The following is a 26,814-nucleotide window of genomic DNA, read 5'->3' as shown; positions in this document are numbered from 1 at the left end:
CAGAAATAACACCTAACCATTGCACATTTTAAAAAGATACTATTTTAGTTTACACATATTAACAGGCATCATCCTCGCATTCACCAAGTAAGTTTTCAAACTGGACCTACTTTTGTAATGTTAGATGACAGGTACGGAGGCTTTGAAGCCAGGCTGCCAAGGTTAGAATCATTTTCTCAACCTTAATGTATCCTTGGCATCTTCCTTTTTGTGCCTAATCTATGACATGGGAAGAGTAGCAATGCCTCTCTCAGTGTCCTTGTGATAATTACATGAAATGAAATGTGCCCCACAGTTTCTACACTTGCCAAGTAAGTACTTAAACTAAGTTAAAACTAAGGTTAGCCCAAATTAAGTTGGTTACTTTTACACCAAAGAGGGCTTTTTCTGAATCAGCTAGACACACTTTCCTCAAGTCTGAAAATAATCTTAATCACTTAAACTCCAGCACTCAGTTTCTCCGGAGCACCTTCCCTGAGCGCTTTGAATCAAAGAAAACTTTTTCCATTTCTTTACAATCATTTGCAGGAACCTGAAGTACCCTACACTCCCCCGCCGTCCAGTACTGTCCCGGCAGGACACAGGAAGGGATGGTACTGGCGACCATTCACCCAAAGGGAAAATGAACACGGCACGCCCATCCTCAGTGAACGAGGCGGAGAAAGCACGGACACGCAGCGCAACAATCCTCTCGCCCACATTCATTTTGAGCCTTCCAGCAGCATAGAAATTCTCGGGTAAGCGCACGACATCACGCGTGACGCCGGACTTATTTTCCCACGTCCCGTCCCTGCCCCCTCCTGGCCGGAGGCGGCAGAAGCGCACGCGCTGCTCCGCTTCCGGGCGCCGCTCCTCGCTACCCAACATGCTCCGCGACGCCGACCTGTCGCAAAGGCCGCGTTTCGGCAGCGAATGAGCGACTTGCTTTCCGGGCGGTGCGGCGGCGACGGCGGCCGGGTCTTCCTCCTCTTGCCGCGGGGCCAGATCCCCCGACGGTATCCAGCTGCGTTTAAGTCTGGCCGGTGCCACCTGTCTCCGCAATGCCCCCCAAGAAACAGGCTCAGGCCGGGGGCAGCAAAAAGGCGGAGCAGAAAAAGAAGGAAAAGATTATCGAAGTGAGTACCCACCCCCCTCCCCCACTCATTCCGCGAGTCCTACGGGAAGCAGCCTCCGACTCCCCGGGGCTTCGGCCCCGGGCTCCGTGGGCCACGTGTCCTCCCTTTCGACTCCGTGTAGCCCACTGTCCCTTCTCCAGCCCCCTGGTGACGCTTGCTACCTCTCATTGCTATAGTGACGCTGCTGGCGCCCGCGCACCTGGGCTCTGCTGTTCCGCCTACACGTAGCTCGCCTTCACCCACCCGGCTGCGAAGCGACCACCGGGCCCGCCACAAGGTTTCATCCTTGTGTAGCACTTTTCAAAGCTGGAGACGTTTTCAGGGTTGTGTTTTAAAAAGTGCTGTGAACGGGCTTGGGTCAGTCTTTCTGGAAGGCTGACTCATGACGGGTCTTTGTGTTCCTGGGTAGGTTTTTTTTTTTTTTTTAAACCTTCAGAAGTATATTGCTAATTTTTTGAAGCCAACCGATTATTATTTGGTGACCTTTTCGAGCCACCTCTGTAAGAGTCCTATAAAGAATGGCGGTTTCTTTCAAGTCATAGCTAGCTCAGCCGTCTTGCACGTAGTGCTTGATAACATACATTCTGAGTCAGATTACGTAGAATAGCTCTTTAAAAGGGATTAAGGATGTGTCGTTAGCTGTATGAAATACCATACTCCAGTATGTTTTTTTCTGTATTCGTTTATTAGGTAACCCTTTAATAGCCTGTTGATGTTCGTGCTCTACACTTGTTTTCAAACGACTGTATCAGTTCTCCAAAGTGAACTATACTTGACATTTCGTAAGCATATTCCAGTAACGAGATTATCTCCTTCCTCGATTTCTATTACTCCTTCTCATAATTAAAATCTGTAGTACCGCGAGTACTTTTGAGTATAGTTTGAAAGACATGACCATTTTACTGCATGAGGGTGTCTGATGGACAGTAAAATGCTTACGAAGAATTAAGTTACCTTGGCCAAGTTTCAGCTCCGAAATAGAACCTGTATTCTTAGCTAATTTGTGCAGTTTAAAAACCGTGCCTGGTAGCGATATTTAAAAACAAAATAATTGCCATCACACCTCTGTTCACCATCACTTTTTCTTTTTACATTTTCTACTATTTGAGAGGCAAAGAGTGAGAATGCACACACTCCTCCATTGGTTCACTCCCAAATGGCCAAGACTGGGCCAGAGCCTAATGTAGGCTTCAGGAAACAGGAGAGAGGCAGGAATCTGAGTTACTTGAGCCATCTCTGTTGCTTCCCAGGATTTGCATTAGCGGGAATCTGAAGTCAGGAATCAAAGGCATTAAATCCAGGTATTCTCATGTGGGACTCGGGCATCTTAACCACTAAGCTAAACTCCCACTCCCATCTCTACTATCACTTCTCTGAACGATCTGGATTCCTGCCACTTAGGTAAATCTGAAGATGATGATCTGATGACATTTATTGATGTAAACCAAGGACGGTTTAGGAATGTCATTCTATTTCTAAATTTTCTTTACTGGATTAACGTAATAGACTATGATACAAAGTAAAATTCCTATATGGGGGCAGGTGTCTGGTGCAGCAGTTAAAAGACACACCTTGGAATGCCTGCCACCCATATCAGAGTGCCTGGGTTCAAGTCCAGGCTCTCTCCCAATTCCAGCTTCCTGCTAATGTGCACCCTGGGAGGCAACAGCTGATATCTCAGGTAATTGGGTATCTCAGGTAATTGGGTCCCTGCCCCATAGGAGACCTGGATTGCATTCCCAGCTTTTAGCTTCAGCCTGGCTATTGAGAACATTTGAGCTGTGAACCAGCCAATAGGAGATCTCTCTGCATGTCATTCTCATTCTGTCTCTTTCTCTGCCTTTCAAATAATTGAAATAATGCAAATTTAGATGAGAAAATGATGTTACATGACAATTTAAACTAAGCTTTATGCATAAATATAAATGTTGGGTTTTTTTGTTTTTTTTGTTTTTTAATTTTCTATTTGAGAAGCAGGCAGACAGAACACCCATCTTCTGGTTCACTCCTCAAATACTTCCAGTGCCCAGGATTGGCTGGGCTGAAGCTGGGAGCCAGGAAATCAACTACTGAAGTCATCGCCTGATGCTTCCCAGGGTCTGCACTGACAGGAAGCTGGAATTGGGAGAGAACCAAGACTCAGACACTCTGATGCTGGCTTCCCAACCACCATCTTAACCACTAGACTAATGCCTACCCCTGTTTTATTTTTAATGGATAGGGCTAAGGTTTATAAGAAAGTGTATATGAAAGTTATTTATAGTATCCCATCAACTCTAAAACCATAATAATCTTGTAATAAGATTAAGATAAAAACTTTAGTTAACATGAGTGAAGATAACTGCCAAAGAAAAATACAAGGATTGCATTCTTTAACTGACCAAAGAAATGTTATATAAGTGATGAAATCAGGCCTGGTTTATTTGTTTGCCTTTAATATATCAGATGAGTTTTTTTTTTTTTAACTGTAGTAAAGTTCTGCAGACTCAAATGTGCTTTATTGATGCTACACTGAAAGGGTATAAGAATACTGTAGATAGTTAGGTCTGCTCTGGTTAGGAAACAATATATTTCACTTTATTCAATAGCATAGACAATGTTTTCTGTCTTCCCTAAAGGTCCAGCCTGTCTGCAGAGGAAGTTTAACTCCCTGCTCCCTAATCAAGTTTTATACACTTTACCCATATTTTTGTATGCATTTCTAAAATATCAAGTAAAATGACTTTGTTGTTACAGCATATAAAAATTAAAGTGAAATATATTTTGTGGCAGATTCACAATGAACGTAATTGAAGCCTGGTTCAAACTGGTTATTAATCTATTTGGTTATTAAAAGTTTTGTTACCAAACACTTCTCCATATTCTATTTTGACATGTAAAAACTAATACTTCAGAGTCTGGTTAATTTGGGGAGATCCCATGTATATGATCTGAAGTTCTAAATTTAGTCAAAATTAACAGGTAGACCATGTGCTTTTAAGCAGCTGTCTTGAAAGAACTTTAAAATAAAATTGTTGACTTACATACCTGTCCCGTGCCTCTAGTGTTTTTTCTGCCACCACTAAGAATACTTACTATGAAAGAACAATAACATGTAACTTCTGAGAGTTCTTCAGGAAATGAGAGAATACATGAGATGTAGTATAATTTAATGAAAGGAGCACCAGCTTTGGAGTTCAGTAGACCTGGGTGAAAGTCCACACTTCAAATGCCAGGCTTTGTTATTCGGGACAAGTTACATGTCCTGTCTGAGCCACAGCTCTCATTTGCAAAGTGCAACTAACTTTTAAAATGTTCCAGAGGAGTGAGTTAAATGATACAGTATGTGGAAAGTGCCTGCCATATGACGTGTATTCAGTAAAAGGTGGCTACTATTACTAATACAGGATTACAAATTAGTACTAGTTGGGAAATAGACTGATTTTTCCCTCTCAATATGGTGCTTGCTCCCTGCCTACCTGAAGTAATTTCTTTTTATCGCCCCTAGGTTTTTCTTCTATAAATGCCCTCAAATTGCATGAATTCATTAGCACTAATAAGTACTTTCTTTCTAAAACGGTATGTCAGAGGGTTATGATTCTGTTAGATATTCACATATTATTCCCAAATGATATATGTCATTTGTGTTCTTACTGCTAAAATCTTACAATAAATTGAAGTCAGCTTTGGGCAGTGTTTGGTTGTAGAAAGGGAAAATAATCTGGTTTCAGGGCAAATAAAGAATGCATAGATAAGGACTATTAGCAGCAAGGAAGGTGCTAATACAGACCTATAGAGATCGGATCCAGGTGTGTAAAAGAATGGAGGAAAAATTACTGGTTTATCAAAAAAATTTCAGCTGTGGTCAACTGTTGATTATTTGATCAATCAGTTGCAGACTATCCATTATATTAATGGACAACAAAATAACATTAAACAGTGCTTTTGAGGAAAAGTTAATTAAGGTAAAGTGATGCCAGCCTTTGTTTACCCTGGCATTCTGAGGTAAATTTCAGTTACCTTGGACTGCTCTTTGATTTTGACCCACCCTTCCCTGCCTTGTTTTTTACCACCATCTTGTTTAAGGAACAGAGGCTGTCTTGTGAAGGGAGCAGAATTATCTTAAAGGTGGGAAGGGGGAGGAAGGGTCAGTGTTTTAAGAGAAGTCTGCATTTCATTGTGTGTTAAGACTCTTGGAGCCTCAGGGAGGCATGCTTTTTCAGCTGTCTGCTTTCTAAACTCTATTCAATTCCAAATTGTCTTCTGAAGCGCATGCACACTTCCTTCCCTATAACTGATTTTTTGGTACCCTGTTAATCTGGTGAAAAGCATCATTTCCCTAGTTTTATTTTAACCGTGACGTGGAGTTCACTGTAACTTTCTTGTTTCTCACTTCATAGTTCCCCATTCCTAGATTTAAGTTAATCCTTAGTTAAGGATCTGTTCTAAGCTCCAGGAAAAAGGAAGAAGCCTCTTTGAAGAATTCCAAATTGTAAACCAGCCTGTTTTCCAGAGGCATTGTGGCATCCCAGATCTACAATGTGATATTTAGAAAGTTTTTAAAGTACTAATCAGCCCAGTAACTTAACCAGTTTTCTGTAGGAGTACATAGTTTTTCATGGTAGAAAGAACAAGTACTTTCATTAAAGTCAAATACATTTTGGTTTAAATACCACCTTCCATTTAATAGTTAATGATGGGCTACACACAGTTCTCAGTGTTTTGGGGAAAGGAGAGGAAAGAGACACACAAGCCATCTGTCAGTGATACGTACAAAGCTCCCTTAATTCTGTTAGTTAACTATTATTACCCTTTTTATAGTTTGAGGAAACAAGAACAGATTAAATAACTTGCCCAAGGTTACTAAACAAGCAAGTAGCAGAGCCTGGATTGAAACCCAGGAAGTCTGGCTTTTGAGTCCTTAGTATCAACCACTGCGCTGTACTGTGTCTCTATAGTCAATCTTTTAACTTTCACAATAAACCTAAAGGTTGAGAATTAGACTCGCTTTCCAGTTTAAAACAACAACAACGAACCAAAAACTTTGGCAAAGAGAATGATTTCCCAGCTCTGGTTGGTATTAGATCTCAGGCAGTCCAGCTACAGAGCTTGTATCTTTATACCACATTGCCTGCACCTTATTAGTAGTGTAACTTCAGAAGAGTGGTTTGCCACTTCTGAGTTTCTGTATTCAGATTTCCAGAATGAGGTGTATCATAGAACTGTTGAAGATTCAGTAAAGTATGCATTCAGAAGTCTCTGTTTAATGACTGCTAGATAAATGTGTCTCACTATAAAAATAGTTTGATTTCTAATCTAATTGGAGACTTCCAAAACACAACTCATTCATTATCTCTTCAGACTGGTTAATCATGTACTAAAGCAGTTTCATTAAACCTGAAAACTTTTTTCTTCTAGGATCTGTAGTTTATATATCTCTACCAGAAACTACCTCTGTGAGTACTTTTTTCCTAACTGACCAGGTTACTTTAAGGGACTTTTTTTTTCCTTCCTGGGATTTTATATATTTATACCTACCTTGCTATATTTGGCCTTGTTTATTCATAGTTTGTATCTCTGTAATTATGTATGGGTGATGGTTGAACACTAGTCATACTATTTTCTGGCAAAGCATTTGTAGATGCTGTTACACTTGTCCTGATTCTGTTTTACCTAGAGTCTCATCTCCCCATCAGAGCTCATCTTTTTTTCTAAAAGAAAACTAGTATTTCAGACTTAGCTGCTGCACTAAGATCAACTCTCTCCATATGTCACATTATGCTTGACCATCTTTCCTTCAAATTGGATTGTGTTAAGCTTTCTCTTCTGTAAAAATAAGGGCAACCATCTATAAAAACTCGATGAGGAGAATCTCAGCTTGTGTGTACTTCCTACTATCCTTTTTCATATACATAGGCATTAGAAAATTCATGTGTGATTTTGTAATACCATATTGGGATGGTAAAGTATGAGGCAGGAGCTGGTGGTTGGCACAGTGATTAAGACACCACTTGAGATAGTCACATTCCATATTGGATTGCCCAGGATCAAGTTCTGGCTCCACTTATAACTCCAGTTTCCTATGAAGCACACCCTAGGAGGCAGCAGATCATAGTTCAAATACTTGAGTCCCCATCAACCACATAGGAGACCCAGATTGGATTCCTGGCTCCTGTTCCAGCCCTGGCTGTTGTATTTGTTTGGGGAGTGTGAACCAGTGGATGCATGTGGATTTATCCACCTGTCTGTCTCTTGCTCTCACTCTCTATCTGTGCTTTTCAAATAAAAATAAATTTGACAATCCCATGTTAAAAAAAAAAAAAAGTTGAAACATGAAGCAGGTATTTAGTGTAGGGAAAAGCAAAGTTTTGGTGTTTGGATGGAGATAGATGTCATGCATAAAGAAATATTTCCCTTGGGGCTGGCGCTGTGGCTTGGCAGGTAAAACCAGAATCCCATATGGGCACCTATTTGAGACCTGGCTGCTCTACTTCCAATCCAGCTGTCTACTGTAGCCTGGGAAAGCAGTAGAGGATGGCCCAAGTCCTTGGACCCCTACATCCATGTGGGAGACCCAGAGGAAGCTCCTGGCTTCTGGCTTCAGTTCGGTGCAGCTCCTACCATAGCAGCTTTTTAGGGGAGTGAACCAGTAGATGGAAGACTTCTCTCTTTCTTTCTCTGCCTCTGCTTCTCTGTCACTCTGCCTTTCAAATAAATAAATAAATCTTTGAAAAAAAAAAATGTCCAGGATGAAGGATAAGGTGGGGTGAATTGGAATGAAGTTTTAAAAAAATGTTTTATTTGTTAAAAATAAAAGTATTTCCCAAAGAGAAACAACCTTTTAGAACCTAAACTTTCTTGAGCTTTTTTACCTTAAGAACTGTGAAAGATCTGTTTTATTATTTGAATTGCTGTACAGGTTGTCCTGTGGGATGTTTCAGAAGCTAATTTTCTCAAAACTATTGTTTTCCACTTGCAGCTTGTCCACATAGGAGATATTCAGTATCTGAATTGCATTTAGTGTATTAACTGCCTCTCAGAGGATCGATCTCAGGTTACTTTCAGAAGTAGGCTTTTTGCCTCATTCTTTGCTGAAACTAGTTATAAACAAGAGAATGAGTAAGAGAGTAAGAAATACAAATCTTATTTTGAAATTAGGAGAGATCTAAAATTTAAATGTCAACATGTAAAGATCTGACAGTGGATATGGAGTTGGTACCTGACTTAGTATAGCAGAGCAGTCAGGGCTGAGTGCTTACATAGAAGTGCATTGAGATTCAATTGCGTTTGCTTGGGAGGTACTAGGTAATATAGGTGAAAGACAGAAAATTGGGTGTTAGACATGTTTCAGTAGCTGATAGTTCTTACCTAATATCACTTGATGAGGTGACTACCCTGCAAGAAACAGGAGGTATATTTTTTGCAGTGGGGGAGGATCAAGGGAAAAGCAGCACAAGATGGCATAAGTGTTTGGGCTCCTGCCATGTACATGGGAGACCTGGATTAAGCTCCTGACTCCTGGTTTCAGCCTGGCCCGTCTGGGAGAGTGAATCAGAGCATGGAAAACCCATTTTCTCTCTCTCTCTCTCTCTCTCTCTTTGACTTTTAAGTAAATAAAGCCTTAAAATAAATAGATAAATGTTGATTTTTTGGGACTGTTACCCAAAAAATTAGTCTAGGCTTATTGCCCTCCTATCCAGTGGATTTTCCTAGAGAAATAGAAAATACACAGAAAAAAAAAAGACTTGCCGCCCATTCACATATGGTAAAACCCATTAGTTACACCCACTGTATTAGTTTTTCAGGGCTGCTATAGCAAGTTTCTAAAAACTAGATGTCTTATTCTCACAGTTTTGGAGAGTACAGATATAAAATCAGGTGTCAGGAGAGCCATACTCCTCTGAAGGTTGTAAGAACTTTTAGTTTTTGGTGGTATCTGGCAGTCTTTGGCATTCATTAGCCGTGTCACTCTGTGTATCTATCCTTCCATCTTCTACACTAGTTGGACTTAGGGTCACCCTAATCTAGTGTGACCTCATCTCAACTGCAAAGACCTATTTCCTAATAAAGTCACATTTAAAATCAAGAGGATGTGATTTGGGTGGAGGTGGGGGTAATTTTCCAGTTTACAGTCCCTAAACACACATAAACACACACACGCCCTGGATTCTAGGTTTTTTTTTTTTTTGTACTGCATGTTCATTAAAGATGAACAGATAGCCAAAGACCCCATGAGCACCTTACACATAATAAGCATTCCATAAATGATAGCCACTACCATAGTAATAGTATAATCATGGTCCCTTAATGATAGAGGTAATTCTGAGACCTACATCATTAGGCAATTTCGTCATTAGCATATTTACACAAATTAACATCACTAGGTGATACAGTGTTAAGTCATTATATAAATGGAGGAAGCACATGAATACATTCTGAAACTGTAATATGAATATCACAAATGAATTTTTTAGTAGTATTGCTTAGGGGCCAGCATTATAGCATAATAGGTAAAGGTGCCACCCATGACACCAGTATCCCATGTGGATGCCCTTTCAAGTCCCAGCTGCTTTGCTACCCATCCAGCTCTCTGCTAATGGCCCGGGAATAGCAAGGAAGATGGTTCAAGTGCTTGGACTTATGCTACCCATGTGGGAGGTCCCAGTGAAGCTCCTGGCTCAGTCCTGGCCATAGCAGCCACATGGGAAGTGAACCATCAGATGGAAGATACCTGTGTGTGTATAACTCTGATTTTCAAATAATTTTTAAAAAAATGTTGCTTGGGGCTGGCATTGTGGCAGAGCAGGTTAAGCCTCTGACTGCAATGCCAGCATTGGTATGGACACTGGTCCAAGACTGGGCTACTCCACTTTCGATCCATCTCCCTGCTAATGCACCTGGGAAAGCAGCAGAAAATGACCCAATCCTTGGGTTGCTGCACCCACATGGGATACCAGGAATAAGCTCCTTGCTCTTGGCTTTGGTCTGATCCAGCCCTGGCTGTTGCAGCCAGGTGAAAGATCTCTCATTCTCTCTCCCCACTTTGTTTCTAACTCTGCTTTTCAAATATATAAATAAATAATTGTTGCTTATTAGGTATGCTTTAATTTTAGCATTTCTGCTTTAGTGACAATTAGGAATGTGTACATTTCAGTTTGACTCCATTATTAAATTAGTAGTTTTTGAGAAGCTCTCTATGGTAGGACTTCATATCCCAGTATAACAACTCTGTGTGGCCCATAAAATAGTTGTTTTGAAATGCACTTTGGAAAAAGCATCATAGAATAAAAAGTATGTGTTGATTTATAAAGAATCCTTGGTAATGTTTTGTGGTCATTATGTTGCCTTGACTTGATGTTTGAGTAGTTTTTTACATCTGTTTGTATAGCATTAGGAAGAATATTTTTTCAATCAATAGGTTAAGAATCATTTTTAGGTATAATTGGAAGAAATATAGTAATATACATTGCTGAGGTATTTCCATGTTCTCTGTCTTTTAGGACAAAACTTTTGGTCTAAAGAATAAGAAAGGAGCAAAGCAACAGAAGTTTATCAAAGCTGTCACTCATCAGGTTAAATTTGGTCAACAAAATCCACGTCAGGTAAATAATTTATATTTTTATATTATGAGTGTAATAATATATAACATTTGTTACAGATAAAAATATTTGGTATTATAATTTTATTTCCAGATGAAACTTAATTTTAAGGTTTTTTGCATGTTGCCTTTCTTACACAGATGTATATCTTAAATATTCCTGCAAGCCATTTTGATATAGTTCTTTTCTGTTGTAAAAATGACTGCATACTATTCTATAGTACAGATGTATTTTATCTGTTTCAGTACTCACAAGTGATCACTGTGTTTGCAACTCTTCTACAAGAAGTATCTATATGTATTCTTACATGTGGTTATGCTTTTACTGGTATCCCTGTGAGATAAATTTTCTAGTAACTTTCTAGTTCAAGGGAAATGAATTTCTAAATTTAACAGATTTGCCTAATCACTTTCTGTGTTATACATTTTCATCTAGAGTAGGTACTAAAGTTCTTTTTAATGTATTCCAGTCTGATCAGTGTAAAGATGTCTCATTATTGTTTCCCTAACTATTGGAGAGTTTCTTTTCATGTGCTCATTGGCTATTTGGGTTTGTACTTCTGTGACTGGACTATTCAAATCCTTTACTTTTTTGATTTTTTTTTCTTGTCCATTTATGAAAAATACCTTTTGTATACACTGCAGGTAATTGCTGATATTTCAGCTATATTTTGCCATACAACAATTTTTAGTTTTGTCACCTATGTAGTTTTTAACACAGTTGAGTGATCTCTTCTGCCACTAGGCAATGCATGCTTTTCCTAGATTTTTTTTCTATTTTTATTTTCACAATCTACAACTTGTCATATAAATTTATTTTGCATATCCTTAGGTTTGTTTTTCTTTAAATGAATAGCCTTTTATACCATGATCATTTATCACTGAAGTTTGAGCTATATTATGCTCTTATTTCTAGTTCTCTCTTTTCTACTTATTGTGTATCCCTGAGTATCATATTGATTTTTATTATGGAGACCTAGTAATAATTCTGTTACCTATTAAGGCAAGTCCTTTCCCCAGAATATTCTTCCTTCTATTGTTGTTGGCTGTTCTGAGGTCATATGAATTTGGAATTTATTCATTGGCAACTCATGCAAAAATATTTAGCTCTTTTTTCCCTTAAAGCTTTTATAGATCTTTTATGTGTTCAAATTTTATAGACATAGCTGTTTATTTTCTTAAAGGACTTTTTTCACTGTTCTTAATTCCTTGTCCTTAACTTATAGAAACACTTTGTTTTGTTTGTAATTATTTGAAAGGCTTGGGAGTTGGGGAGAGAGGAGAGAAAGAAAGATAGATCTATATCTTATCTTCTGTCATCATCTGGTTCACTCCCCAAATACTCAAAACAGCCAGGGCTGGGCCAGGCTGAAGTAAGGACTGGAAGTCCATCTGAATCTCCCACGTGTGTGGCTGGGCCGGTCTGAACCCAGAAGCCTCAGACATCATCCAGGTCTCCAGCATGGGTGACAGGGACCCAAGTATTTAAACTCTTTAACACAGGAGAGAAGAATTTCTAAAGTGTTTAAATACACATTCATTTTTTTCACCTGAGAATATCAGAATATGTATTTATGAGATAATCTGTATCTGCAATAAATTTCTTTAGGTTGTGCTGACTACATGTCAGTGCCCAACATTTTTCTTTTCCCCCAGCCCAATTCTGGAACCAATAACTTGTTCTTTCAAGCTGCTAATTTTAATAGCCTGGTTTAATAAAATGTGCTGTTAACTCTCAGTATCTGTAAGTTCTGCATCTGTGGAGTCAAACAACTGGGAATCAAAAAGATTTTTTTTTTTTTTAATATTGTTACTGGCATTTACTATGCAGTTAGGCCTATGGTGATTGATGGTTGCCTCCATACTGTACATATACAGACTTTTTGTTGTTATTCCCTGAGCTATTTTACATAGCACTTACATTGTAATCAGTTGTTAGAGGTAGTCTACAAATAAATGTGAGTAGGTTATATGCAAATACTTTGCCATTTCATACAAGGGACTTGAGCTTCCATGATTTGATATCCTCAGGAATTGGTCCTGGAACCAGTCCCACATATGGACATCCATGGACAGCTGTATGCTCAGAACTTGGAGTCAAATAGACTTGGGTATCAGTTGTACAGCAGAAGGACAGTTAACCCTAGTAGGGCTCCTCTGGTGGTTAAATGAGACAAAAATGTAAATTTTCTATTAGACCTAGGACTGTAAGAAGTATTCACTTTCTTCCCTTACTCTCTTTTTCAATCCTATTTCAATCCTATGTTCCCTCTCCATCAAACTTTTTTTCTTCTGGGGGAAGTATTTTGAACGATTTCAGATTTCACAGATCTGGAAAAACCGTAAAATTTGTGGTGGTAGTTAGGTTTTAGAGTACATTGAATATTGTACGTTCGATAATTTCTTGACATGTGGGACTTTATCTGTGAACATGGAGCACTTTAACCACTCACACTAAATTTAGAAGTGAGCAGCAATCCTGCTCTTAGGGCTGAACTAAGGTGAGGTGCCCTATGGCTACAGAGGATAGCTGTACTCTTATGTCTTCTCAAACATGTCTCTTCCTCACACGTAGAGTCAGTGAGGCCAAAAGGATGTACCCACCCAGATTTTTTACACTGCTCCCCAAAACAGCTTAGAGCCCACTCTCAGGACTTACAAAGGCCTATTCCCCTTGCTCATCTCCACCTAGGATTTGCTGTGCTGCCAATGTGCCTGAAGTTGACAAAGGGAGAATTTGTGCAAGGAGGGTAGACAGAGCCTGGGTTTATACCGTTTTTTCCCCCATGCCTTTTACCTACCCCTGTACACATAAGGTAGAATAAAACTGAGAGTGGAAAGAGGAGGAAGAGGAGCTGTGGGCTGACTCAGTAACCACCTTGCTTCAGTGTGAAACTCTGTGGAGCCTGAGCATTTTAAATTTGAACCAGTCCTTCCAAGTCATCAAGTATACATATTTGTAAATTAGTAATACAAACCATGTTTTACTTAACATTATCTTGATTTCTAATGTTTAAATACTTAGACAAATAGTTTGTGGATCTCCATTACTCCTGCTCTTTTCCCACATGTTTGAGGTGGGCCTAGTGAGCAAAGAGTATTTTTAGTAGATTTATATAAAGTAGCTTTTTTTTTTTTTTGACAGGCAGAGTTAGACAGTGAGAGAGAGAGAGAGAGACAGAGAGAAGGTCTTCCTTCCGCTGGTTCACCCCACAAATGGCTGCTATGGCCAGCGCGCTGCGCCAATTCAAAGCCAGGAGCCAGGTGCTTCCTCCTGGTCTCCCATGCGGATGGATGCAAGGCCCAAACACTTGGGCCATCCTGTACTGCCTTCCCAGGCCACAGCAGAGAGCTGGACTGGAAGAGGAGCAACCGGGACAGAATCCTGCGCCCTGACCGGGACTAGAACCTGGGATGCAGGCACCACAGGCGGAAGATTAGCCTAGTGAGCCGCAGTGCCAGTGCTTTTTTCTTTTTAAAAAATGTTTTCGTTTAAACACTTCCACCATGTGGTCAGGGCCCGAATTGGAATATCTTTAACCTTATTACAGCATTTGGCCATTCGTTTCCTAAAATTTCTTCCTTCAACATTTTTTATCCTGATTGCTGCCTACTTCTTTGATGTTTTTTAGTGTTTATAATGGACTGTTTACATCCTGTTCACCCATGTAATGGTATTATTCAAGGAATTGTCCACTACTCTTGGCACTTTTTTGTAATTTGAATAATTTCACATACACTCCAAATTTTAACCAGTTACTATCTAAGCTATTACTTCTAAAATCTTTATCTCAAACCAGACTTTTTCTGGTTTCATGTAATCAGTATCTATATACAACTGCCTTCTAAGTAACTCCACCTAGCTCCTCTGTAAGCATCTCATACTCGGTATATCCAAAACAGATCATCTCTACCTTCTACCCTGAAACCTGTTCCTCCTGTATTCCCTGTCTTGTTTAACAACACTAGCCATGCATATGATAATCCTAGACTCCTCCTCCTTACCCCTCAAGCTCAGCTATTCATTTAATCAGTTATACCTCCTAAAGAGTGCTACCTGTCTTGTTTTTTCTGTCCTCACTACTAATACCCCCATTTAAGCTCTTAACGTTTTCTTGCCTACAACAATTACAATGGCTTCTTTGCCTTCATTCTTAGATTCTGGTTCTATCCTCCACAAAGCTACCATCAGGATCCTTTACAAAATATGACCTGATCTTGTCACTGATTTTAAACTCTTTTAAGTTCTACTTTATCACTACTGATATGGTCCAGATTTCTCATGGATGTTTCTCATACCTTGTCCCTCTGATCCTGGTGTCTGCATTGGCTGGCTCTTTCTGCATTTCTTCTTTGTTGCTCTTCTTTCTTGCTCTTCAGTAGAATGCATCCAGTTTTCAGCTCAATCTGATTTTCTTAGGCATGTAGTCATTCTTTGTTCCCAGATTCCCATATATTATTATACATAGATGTTGACATGTCTGTCTTCCCACTAGGTTCTGAGCTTTAAATAAGATCTTTGTCTTTTCACCTTTGTATTCCCTGTCATCTAACATAGGACCTGACATGTAAATGTCTGGATGACTCTTCTAATGATATTAGGTATGTAAATTGTGTGCCTGGAACTATGTTACATGTTTTGTTTAGTCTCTTGCACTGACCTAGCCCAGTGTTTTCCCACAGGGACACTGTAGGTATTTGGGGTGGTACAATTCATTATTCTGTGGCACTATATGTTCAGAATATTTGCATCTCTGATCTTCAAAATGCACCCACACATTTCTGGGGAATGGGTTGCTTTCATAGGAAAAATGACCCAGGTGAGAACCATTTACTAAAAATGCTGGGCCTGTAGTAAAAGCTTAATGCTTGTTGCTATAAGCTTTTGAATACATATTTTTAACTAGGCATGATACCATTTGTAGAACAAAAAGAATCATTACAAGATATGGCAGTTTTGTTTTATAGTTCAGCCACACATTTATATTTATAAATACTACAAGGCTATTTTAATACTTATGTTAAAAGGTAAAGGCTATATACCTATCAATATGCAACTGTACTTGTTACATTAGTGACTACCATGTATTGAAAAGAACTTTGTAGACCGTCAAATTTACATTTTAAACCTGGGAATATTATAGGTAGCACAAAGTGAAGCTGAGAAGAAATTGAAGAAAGATGACAAGAAGAAAGAATTACAGGAACTAAATGAGCTCTTCAAGCCTGTAGTTGCTGCTCAAAAAATTAGTAAAGGTAAACTTTAAATTTCAGAGGTGTTACATTATCAAATGTAATTTAGGTTAAAAAGTGTTGATTTACTGTGTTTATCTTTTTTAGATTATAAGCCAATTGTGTCTGCTTTGGAAACTGTACCACTTTGTCAAAATTAATGTGCATCAATGGCTTGCTTAGGGCTCCTCTATACAAGGATATTTCAGAAAGTTTGTGAGAAAATGGAATTAAATGATAAGATTTGAGACAGTTGTTTAGTCTCATTGTAGCTCCTTACTCCAGCTTTCTACTAACATAGATCCTGGGGGCAAGCTGTGATAGATAGCTCAAATAATTGGGTTCCTGCTACCTGCATGGGAGACCTGGGTTGAGTTCCTGGCTCCCGGCTTCAGCCTGGCCCAGTTCTGGCTGTTTTGGGGAGTAAACCAGTGGGTGGGAACACTTGCTTTCTCTCTCTCTGCTTCATTTATAAATAAATATAAAATATAAGTTTGTTTTGGTATAAAAAATTTGAAATTCATGTATAGTTTTTCATAATACACATCATTCATGGACTTTTTAGACATCTGATAGGCATGGTTTCAATTTTTTGTGCTGAAATAAATTCATCTTTTCATTCCCATTTTCCATGAAATTTTTGAAGTGCCCTCATATGTGCAAAGTTGTACCTTTGTACAAGTAACTATAATTGCCCCGTACTTAAGGCAAATTTAAGGATTTAGAAAGTCTACCAGTTGATTTATAATATCCAGTCTTTGGGCCGGCGCTGCGGCTCCCTAGGCTAATCCTCCGCCTAGCGGCGCCGGCACACCGGGTTCTAGTCCCGGTCGGGGCGCCGGATTCTGTCCCGGTTGCCCCTCTTCCAGGCCAGCTCTCTGCTGTGGCCAGGGAGTGCAGTGGAGGATGGCCCAGGTGCTTGGGCCCTGCACCCCATGGGAGACCAGGAAAAGCACCTGGCTCCTGGCTCCTGCCATCAGATTAGCGCGGTGCGCCGGCCGCAGCGCGCCAGCCGCGGCGGCCATTGGAGGGTGAACCAACAGCAAAGGAAGACCTTTCTCTCTGTCTCTCTCTCTCACTGTCCACTCTGCCTGTCAAAAAAAAAAAAAAAAATCCAGTCTTTGATAGTAGTCATGGCAAAGCATAGTTGTATAAACTGTCAGTTGCAAATTTTTGGCAGTATTCCTCTATTTATGTGTTTCTCTTGCCTTCTGCCTCATTTACTGCAGTTAGACTAATGACTATGGAATAACCCACGGTTGTGTTTGGTTTCCCATTGCCTGCTGCCTTTCTTAATGAGAAGAAAAGAAACAAAAATAGATTTAAAGTACCACAGGAAGGACTTAAAAGAAATTTCTTGATAAATAAATAAAAGTGATATTTTCCTCTAACATCAGTGAATAGAAAAATCATCATTTAACCAAAAGTAATTACGTGTCACATACAAACTATGCTTTATGATCTAGCCAATGCTGTTTGTCATAGGTGCAGATCCCAAGTCCGTGGTATGTGCATTCTTCAAGCAAGGACAATGTACTAAAGGAGATAAGTGTAAATTCTCTCATGACTTGACTCTGGAGAGAAAATGTGAAAAGCGGAGTGTTTACATTGATGCAAGAGATGAAGAACTTGAAAAGGGTATTTCTTTTAACATTCTCTTAAAAGTGAATACCAGTTGCCTTCGGTTTGTTAACTAAGATATTAACTAACTTGAAGAATATTTCAATTTTAGGATTATGTTTGTAAAAATAATTGGATTTAAGAGTTTTGTTAGGTTATGAATCTTATACAACATTCTCATCTGTTTAAGGAGATAGGTATAATGGAAGCATTAGATAAAATTATTTAATCTTCATAACTCCTTTTATTTAGATACTATGGATAATTGGGATGAGAAAAAGCTGGAAGAAGTAGTGAACAAGAAGCACGGTGAGGCGGAAAAGAAAAAACCAAAAACTCAAATAGTATGTCCTTTTCTTGAATTGAGTTGCTGTGGTATTTATCATTAGACAGAATTATGTGGCAAGGTATTTGCTGCTATTTTCTACTGCATTTTTCTTTTTAAGTTGTTGGGAAATTTCATTTCATCAAAATAAGGTGCATGTTTTTTGGGTGGGATTTTGTGAGCTATATTTGATGATATTAAATTCTTCAGAAAAAGCTTTTGAAAGTCATGTAATACTGAAGTCTTTTAAATGTCGTTTTTCTGAGGATTTTACTTCCCTGAATATGGGTTGAATTCAATCATATTCAGATAGGGATTCTTTTCTTATTTTTGTTATAATGAATGGAGATGCGTTAAACAAACCCACTTAATTAAATTAATTAAATGCTTTGTTTTGATGCAAAGAAGTTTTTGATTACAAAACTGCACTTTTTTTTTTAATGATTTTTTGTTTATTTATTTGAAAGGCAAAGTTATAGAGAGGGGAAGAGATAAAGACAGATCTTCTATCCACTGATTTACTCCCCAAATGGCTGCAGTAGCTGGGACTGGGCCAGGCCAAAGCCAGGAGCCTGAACTCCATCCTGGTCTCCTATGTGGGTGCAGAGATCCAAGCACTCGGGCCACCTTTCACTGCTTTCTCAGACTTATTAGCAGGGAGCTGAATTGGAAAGGGAGCAATCAGGATATTACTATGTACAAATTCCAAAGTGAATTTTTGGTGGGTGGTGGCTCTAGTATTCCAGAAAATGTACCTCTAAGGATTATTGAGTATTTTCTCAGACTTTGCATTGATGTTGACATACTCATCTATAATCTCATTATAGTGAAAAATCTTAGTGTGCTAGAAAAATTCTAAAATGTTAGTTGCACAAAACTTTTTTTTTAAGAGAAATCCTGTTGGTTACTTTTTCCTTATTCGTAAAGCTTATGACTACAATCTCCAGTACAGTTGTATTTTGCCCCTCTATTCATGTTTTGAAAGGTACCTATACTTTATGTTCCTTTTGTGCCTTGTGCCTTATGCCCTTGTGACTCAGATGTAAGAAATTTCCTATAATGTCAGGTAAATCAAATAGTGTTTATATAGTTACTGTATTGATTAATTTTTAGGAACAATAAGAACAAAGTAACATTTAATCCATTTATACTTTTTAAAAAGCAAACTTTGGGATTATATATATAAAGAATAACAAGCAACTTTTTGTATAATTCAGAATGCAAAACAGTGACTAAAATAGAATAAATATTAATCTTCTCTAAAGAGAATATGCCATTGTTTTAAAATAAATTTTTATGTGTATTTCTGTACATAAGAGTATTCTCTACCTAGGTGGTTTAGCCAGAGGGTATGAATAAGATGTATTTATTCCATATACTTAACCATTGACCTTGGAAATAAATGACACTGAGCCACTAGTGAATAATATTGTCTCTATAGGTATGCAAGCATTTCCTTGAAGCCATTGAAAACAACAAGTATGGCTGGTTTTGGGTTTGTCCTGGAGGGGGCGATAATTGCATGTATCGCCATGCACTTCCTCCTGGATTTGTATTGAAAAAAGACAAAAAGAAAGAAGAGAAAGAGGATGAAATTTCATTAGAAGATCTAATTGAAAGAGAGGTAACTAATATTTTTCCTACCACTAAAAAAATAAGAAGTATTGTGGAATTCTAACAGTTACCGTTTGGAGGCAATAGCATATTATTATGAAAGGGGAAAAATATTGTGACATTTTCCCAAAATTTCCCGTACTTTGATTCTTATGTATCTAAAATGTAAATCGAGGCAGGTCAGTAATTTTTGAATTTGTTAAACGGTTTTTTTCTGACTAGCTAGTGGGTTGTCAAATTGCCCGTAAGACTGAGTTATCAAAAACACTTAGTCTCTTCTTAGATTGAATATATAGTTTATATCTTTTCTCTGGTGCCATTTGTCCCCCACTGTAATACTAATTAGCACATATATAAGAGATCACCTTGTTTTAAAAAAAAAAAATTATTTATTTATTTATTTGAAATTTGGAGTTAGAAAGAGAAGGAGAGGCGGGAGGTGCTGTCTTCCGTCCGCTGGTTCACTCCCCAGTTGGCCACAACAGCTGGAACTATGCCTATCCAAAGTGAGGAGCCAGGAGCTTCTTCTGGGTCTCTCATGAGGGTGCAGGGGCCCAAGGACTTGGGCCATCTTCTACTGCTTTTCCAGGCCAGAGAGCTGGATTGGAAGTGGAGCAGGCAGGACCCGAACCAGCACCCTTATGGGATGCCAACACTGCAGGTGGCGGTTTTATGTGCTACACCACAGCACCGGCCCCAGAAGGAGATCACTTATTCCAGTTTTTCATTTATTTTTATCATTATTCCTGGGTTCTAAATACTAATTTTGCTGATACAGGAGGATGCATCTATGTTGTGTAAACACTTTGTGTTGAGATTACATACATTTATGATAAACAGACATGTTTGATTTCTCACATAATGGATATATAATAATGGATATAATAGTACTATAATAGAAAACATACACTTATGAGTAAGGTATATTTGAGCTTGTGTCCTAGTTCTGCCTCTTGTTAGCTATTAATCTTTCGTAAATTTCCTATCACCCACTGTTAGCTTATTTGTGTAGATCAATGTATTAGCATAAATGTGTAAATCATTTAATACTAAATACCAGGCTGAAGTTCAGCAAGTATGAAGGGGTTGGAAATTGTGTGTCATGGAAAACTACACATGACTTCAAATTTTTTGCTCCAAAATAAACTTAGTTCCGTTTTACACAAACTTTTTGAAATCCCCTTATGTGACTTTTTTTATCTATTTATTACTCAATTATTGGCCCTGAGAAGCAGTTGATTTTTTTTCTGTTTAGTTTTATTTCTCTCCTGAGAAACACAAATGAAATTTGATACTGCTGTGGTATTCTTTATATTTATTGTTTTTTAATATTGCTTATGTTAAAAAATTTTTTCATCATAAATGTTACTACTCACATTCAGTGCTGAGAAGATAGCTAGCTCAGAATAATCTATTTTAACTATCTGTGTCTGTGGACACTCATTTTCCCAATTCTCCTATAAAACAAAAGTAAATTTATTCCAAATTTAATGTCTTCAGGATAGTCATAAGCAGATGTTAATTGTATTAAGAGAAAGCTGCTATTAAACCTACTGTAGATCACTTTTGGAGGAAAAATTAACTCTTTATATTTGCAGCGTGCTGCCCTAGGCCCAAATGTTACCAAAATCACTCTAGAATCTTTTCTTGCATGGAAAAAAAGGAAAAGACAAGAAAAAATTGATAGACTTGAACAAGATATGGAAAGAAGAAAAGCTGACTTCAAAGCAGGCAAAGCACTAGTGGTATGTGTCAAATTCCCACAGTTGATTCTTGTTTGATTTTATAATTTTTGGGTCATACAAGATTTCACCCTTATGTAATCATGTGAATGTCTAAAATCAGTAATTAAGAAGTTTTTGAATTTTGGCTGATTTTATATTTATGTCTTACTAGATCAGTGGTCGTGAGGTATTTGAATTTCGTCCTGAATTGGTCAATGATGATGATGAAGAAGCAGATGATACCCGTTACACCCAAGGAACAGGTGGTGATGAGGTAAGAGGAAAGTTTTCTCCTCATCTGCTTATGTGTAGGAAAGAAACCATTGAGACAGTAGAGCAGCATGGTGAAAAACGCCAACACTAGAGCCAGAGTGGCTCAGTTCAAATCCTTAGGCTGTCAGTGGGAAATTACTTTGGGCCTCCATCTGTGTGTAACTTGGACATAATGCTAATCATCCATCACAGTGCTTGTGAGAATTAAATGAGTTTAAAGTCTTTTTTTGTTTAATACTTTTAAAAGAGCAGTGGTGAGAAAGAGGATGAATTAGAAAGTGCAGAGTTGGGAGTGTAAGAAAATAGCAGAATCACTCGGGAGCAAATTTAGTTATCACAGGTATACTGTTGACTTTTTGTGTAGTTGTCATAAAATTTTAGCCTCTGAGTTCCAAGAGACTGTTATAATGTGATGTCAGAGGAAAAAGCTTCACATTTGGCATTGCTGTTCTTTTTTTAAGAACAAAATTGAATAGTGGCCACACTTTTTTTTTTTTTAACTTGGTATCAGTGATAATTTTGTTTCATTAAGACCAAAGTAAAACTAATTTATGAGGGGTCTTTTTTTATTTTTTTGACAGGCAGAGTGGACAGTGAGAGAGAGAGAGAGACAGAAAGGTCTTCCTTTTTGCCGTTGGTTCACCCTCCAATGGCCGCCACAGCCAGCGCGATGCAGCTGGTGCATCGCACTGATCTGAAGCCAGGAGCCAGGTGCTTCTTCTGGTCTCCCATGCGGGGTGCAGAGCCCAAGCACTTGGGCCATCCTCACTGCCTTCCTGGGCCACAGCAGAGAGCTGGCCCGGAAGAGGGGCAACCGGGACAGAATCCGGCGCCCCAACCGGGACTAGAACCTGGTGTGCCGGCGCCACAAGGCGGAGGATTAGCCCATTGAGCCGTGGCGCCGGCCATGAAGGGTCTTTATGCGGTGGCTTACTAGGTTAATCCTCCGCCTGTGGCACCAGCATCCCATATGGGCGCCGGTTCCAGTTCAGCTCTCTACTGTGGCCCGGGAGGGCAGTAGAGGATGGCCCAAGGGCTTAGGCCCCTGCATGAGAGACCAGAAAGAAGCACCTGGCTCCTGGCTTCGGATTGGCGCAGCGCCAGCTGTAGCGGCCATTTGCGGGGTGAACCAACAGAAGGAAGACCTTTCTGTCTGTCTGTCTCTCACTATCTGTAACTCTACCTGTCAAATTAAAAAAAGTAAAACTAATTTATGAGAATACTATTTTTATTTGTAACAATTTTTTTTTCTCTGTTGTTAAAGGTTGATGATTCAATGAGCGTTAATGACATAGATTTAAGCCTGTACGTCCCAAGAGATGTAGATGAGACAGGTATTACTGTAGCCAGTCTTGAAAGATTCAGCACATATACTTCAGATAAAGACGGTAAGTGTGCTAATTTTTGTATAATTCTGAGAAATAGGAAGCTGTCTAAAGGGGATTAGACCAGGCTTAATAAGCTTGGATGTTTTTCAGTTAACTAGCTGGTAACCTGTGGTTTGGCTGTACACAAAAGTAGAAATGAGTAGCAGAGGCTGTAGAAATACAGTGAGTGGCGTGGTGAATGTTGAAGCTGTTAACTGAAACTGGAAGGGAAGAAAAGGAAGTTTGCAAATGTAACTAATGAAATCAGTTTGGGACCTCTTGAATTCAAGATTTATTTTTGGCTATCAAAAGTGACATTGTCTGGGATCCTTTCTAACATTACAGAAGAAAATTTAGAAAGTCATCTGAATTGGTACTAGAGAATAAATGAGCTCACTCAGGTAAATAGCATAGAATAAGAACATTTTGGAACACATTGCAAGGGACCAGCATTATGGCACAGCCCTTAAAGCCGCTGCCTGTGATGCTGTCATCCCATATGGAGGCCAGTTCGCGTCCCAGCTGTTTGCTTCCAATCCAGCTCCCAGTTAATGAGTCTGGAAAAGCAACAGAAGATGGCCCACGTGATTAAGCCCCTGCAAACCAAGTTGGAGACTCAGATGGAGTTCCAGGCTTCTCCCTTCAGCCTGGCCCACCTGGCCCAGCCCTGGCTGTTGCAGCCATCTGGGGAGTAAACCAGCAGATAGAAGATCTCTTTTTGTGTGTAACTCTGCCTTTCAAGTAAATAAAATAAATCTTTGTACACAAAAATAGAAAGATATCTGTGTGTATAACTCTGTGTTTCAAATAAATAAGATAAATCTTTTTACAAATTAAAAAAAAAAACTCACTGCAAGCATCATTTAGGGTAGGCAGAGGAGAACAGGCTTAGGAAAGATACTGAGAAATAAAAGATTCGAAATAAAAGCTTCTGAAAAATAAATACGATGATTTGTTAATAAATATGAGTTGTCAAAATTAGGAAAGGAGTTACAGATTCAGGGTGTTTTCATCAGGACTGTAGTGATTTGAGAAATGAAAAAAATGAGGGCAAATCCTACTTAGAGAGGGAAACATTGTCACGGGACTGACTTTTGGATACAGGAGACCTAGATACATGTGTAAGTCAGAGAAAAAGATCTGATAGAGTAAATCAGATCTGATAGAGTAAATCTGATAGAGTAAATACTGGGGGAAGAAAAAATCTGATAGAGGAGGAGAAATTGAAGATGAAAAGAGCTTGGGACGGATATTTGGTGCAGCTTGGGATACTCACATCCCACATCAGAGTTGCTGGTTTATCTGCTTCTGATCCAGCTTCTTGCTAATGTACACCCTGAGGGGCAACAGGTGATGGCTTGAGTACATGGGTCCTTGCCACCACATGGGAATTTCAGACTCCTGGTTTTCACTTTGCTTGGCCCTGATGGCGGGCATTTGGGAAGTGAATCAGCAGATGGAAAAACTTTATCCGTCTGTCTACATGTCTCTTTACTCTTGAAATAAAATGAAATGAATTAATTTTCTTCAAACAAAGGTTATTTTAAAACAAGACCTTGGGGCCGGCGCCGCGGCTCACTAGGCTAATCCTCCACCTTGCGGCGCCGGCACACCGGGTTCTAGTTTGAGTCAGGGCGCCGGATTCTGTCCCGGTTGCCCCTCTTCCAGGCCAGCTCTCTGCTATGGCCCGGGAGTGCAGTGGAGGATGGCCCAAGTACTTGGGCCCTGCACCCGCATGGGAGACCAGGAGAAGCACCTGGCTCCTGGCTTTGGATCAGCGCCGTGCGCCGGCCGCAGCAGCCATTGGAGGGTGAACCAACGGCAAAGGAAGACCTTTCTCTCTCTTTCTCTCTCTCTCTCACTATCCACTCTGCCTGTCAAAAATTAAAAAGAAAAAAACAAGACCTTGAAATGTAAATAATGATTAAGTAGGTGTGTTTGGAGATGAGGTTTTGTTGGTATAATTTATGTCTAATTGTACCATGAGTACATGAGGGGTTTGAAGAGAGGTAAAAGTTTGATATGCTTGGTGTGGGATAAAAAGGTAGGAGTAGTAATTAAGCCAAACCCTAAAGGAGAAAAGGACACAATTGATAATTTGAAAAGCTGCCTTCCCTCCTGAGATCTGAGAATACTGTCAAGCGTGTTGCTTCACCAACATGCAGACTAAATTGCTTCTTTTAAAAGAAGTAGAGCTTTGGTGACAGTACGCACAATTACAAATATTTCAGAGGTTATAATCACAGGACTGTATTAGACATGTTTTAAGCTGCTACAATTTGAAGTTAGGCTGATAAAATTATTTGTGTGCATATTGGTGTCATTTAACAAAAAAAAGGCAAAATTTTTGTTAGTCACTTAATGGTCTCTGAAGAAAAGTAGCTGCATAGCTCTGTGTTCTTTCTTAACAATTTAACATGATAGATTGGTCTGATTTCACTAACATTGCAGCTAGTGTGATTTAACTATTTGAAAAACCAAAAACCAATTGCTAATATTACAAACATTTTTGGTTCCATAATGATTTAGTCAAACAAAATACTACATGGATGTTGATGATTTTAAAACCTAGTTGCTAGGTTAGGTAGGGTACACAGTTATACAAGATTTGTCTTACCCTCAAATGTATAAACCATTATGCAAACGTCTAGTTAAAGTATTTCATAGCAGATATATAATAGCAAATAAGCTCAAAAATTGTTTTTAAATATTTATTTCATTTATTTGAAAGAGTTACAGAGAGAGCGATATCTTTGATCCGCTGGTTCAGTCCCCAAATGGCCGCAATGGCCAGCGCTGAGCTGATCCCAAGCCAGGAGCCAGCAGCTTCCTCCAGGTCTCCTAAGTGGTTGCAGGGGCCCAAGGACTTGGGCCATCTTCCACTGCTTTCCCAGGTGCATCAGCCGGGAACTAGATTGGAAGTGGAGCAGCCAGGACCCGAACCGGTGCCTACATAGGTTGCTGGTGCTGCAGGCCAGGGCTTTAACCTGCTGCACCACAGTGCCTGTCCCTCAAAAACATTTTTGCTAGAGTAATTACAAGGAAAAATTTCATAGAAAAAGGACAAGAGGAAATATAATTAGTTTGTGCTGTCAGTTGCCAGTGGAATAATGTATGTTGTTTCTAGGCCTTATTAACTTATATTTTTATTTTTAGAAAACAAATTAAGCGAAGCTTCTGGAGGTAGGGCTGAAAATGGTGAAAGAAGTGATCTGGAAGAAGACAATGAAGGGGAAGGGCAGGAAAATGGAGCCATTGATGCCGTTCCTGTTGATGAAAATCTTTTTACTGGGGAAGATTTGGATGAACTAGAAGAAGAATTAAACACACTTGATTTAGAAGAATGACACCAAGCAAGTCAATGACAAAATTAAGTCAGCTCAACGTGAGTTGAAATTGACTACATTAATTTTTTTCCGCCTAGAATCAACAGGATGTTTGTTTCTCATGCTGATTCTGGAGGGTTTGTTCTCCAAAAAAGGAATATTCTCCCTACGTCTTCTCTTCTGACTTTGACTACATCTCATAGTAAGTTCAGAGTAGTTCATGATAAATTGAAAATATAATGGTCATTGCAGAAAATGATTGATTGTTGTAACTGTCCACTCAAGTAGGAATTGTAACTGCTTTTTCAGCTTTTGGTTCTCATTGGGCATGTGTTATTCCCTAAACAACATAAATTTACTTTAAAATACCCTTCATTTGATGCAGTTTTTAGTGAGTGATTTCATTTCCTTTGTATTTATATGTTTAAAAGACTGCCTGAATATGAGAACTGTACTTCATAAAGGAAACTGCATATGCAGATTCAGTATTGTATATCTTTGGACAAGTAGATGGACATTTAAAATGGGACTTTAATCTGACAGGATCAGTTATAATGCCCGTTGTTAAACTGTTTAAAAGTTTTCCCTCTTCTTTTTTGCCAATAAAGTTGTAAATAAAGACCGTCATACATTAAAATTAA

The 26,814-nt window shown here is 39.0% G+C and overlaps 1 protein-coding gene across 1 annotated transcript; it reads left to right on the top strand.

The window, feature by feature from the left end:
* Positions 1 to 645: 645 nt before the first annotated feature.
* ZC3H15 (zinc finger CCCH-type containing 15) lies at positions 646 to 26,814 on the top strand. The gene is made up of 10 exons (XM_002712328.6): positions 646 to 1,115; positions 10,595 to 10,696; positions 15,837 to 15,948; positions 17,410 to 17,562; positions 17,797 to 17,888; positions 19,311 to 19,493; positions 21,082 to 21,228; positions 21,380 to 21,481; positions 22,745 to 22,868; positions 26,004 to 26,814. Exons 1-10 carry the CDS (start codon positions 1,041 to 1,043, stop codon positions 26,192 to 26,194), a joined length of 1,281 nt encoding a protein of 426 aa, XP_002712374.1. The 5' UTR covers positions 646 to 1,040; the 3' UTR covers positions 26,195 to 26,814.

The sequence above is a fragment of the Oryctolagus cuniculus genome, chromosome 3, assembly GCF_051225735.1.
Source record: "Oryctolagus cuniculus isolate XC-2025 breed Fujian yellow rabbit chromosome 3, ASM5122573v1, whole genome shotgun sequence".
NCBI classification, from domain to species: Eukaryota; Metazoa; Chordata; class Mammalia; order Lagomorpha; family Leporidae; genus Oryctolagus; species Oryctolagus cuniculus.
The sequence above is the reverse complement of the archived record's forward strand: the minus strand, read 5'-3'. Positions and strand labels throughout refer to the sequence as shown.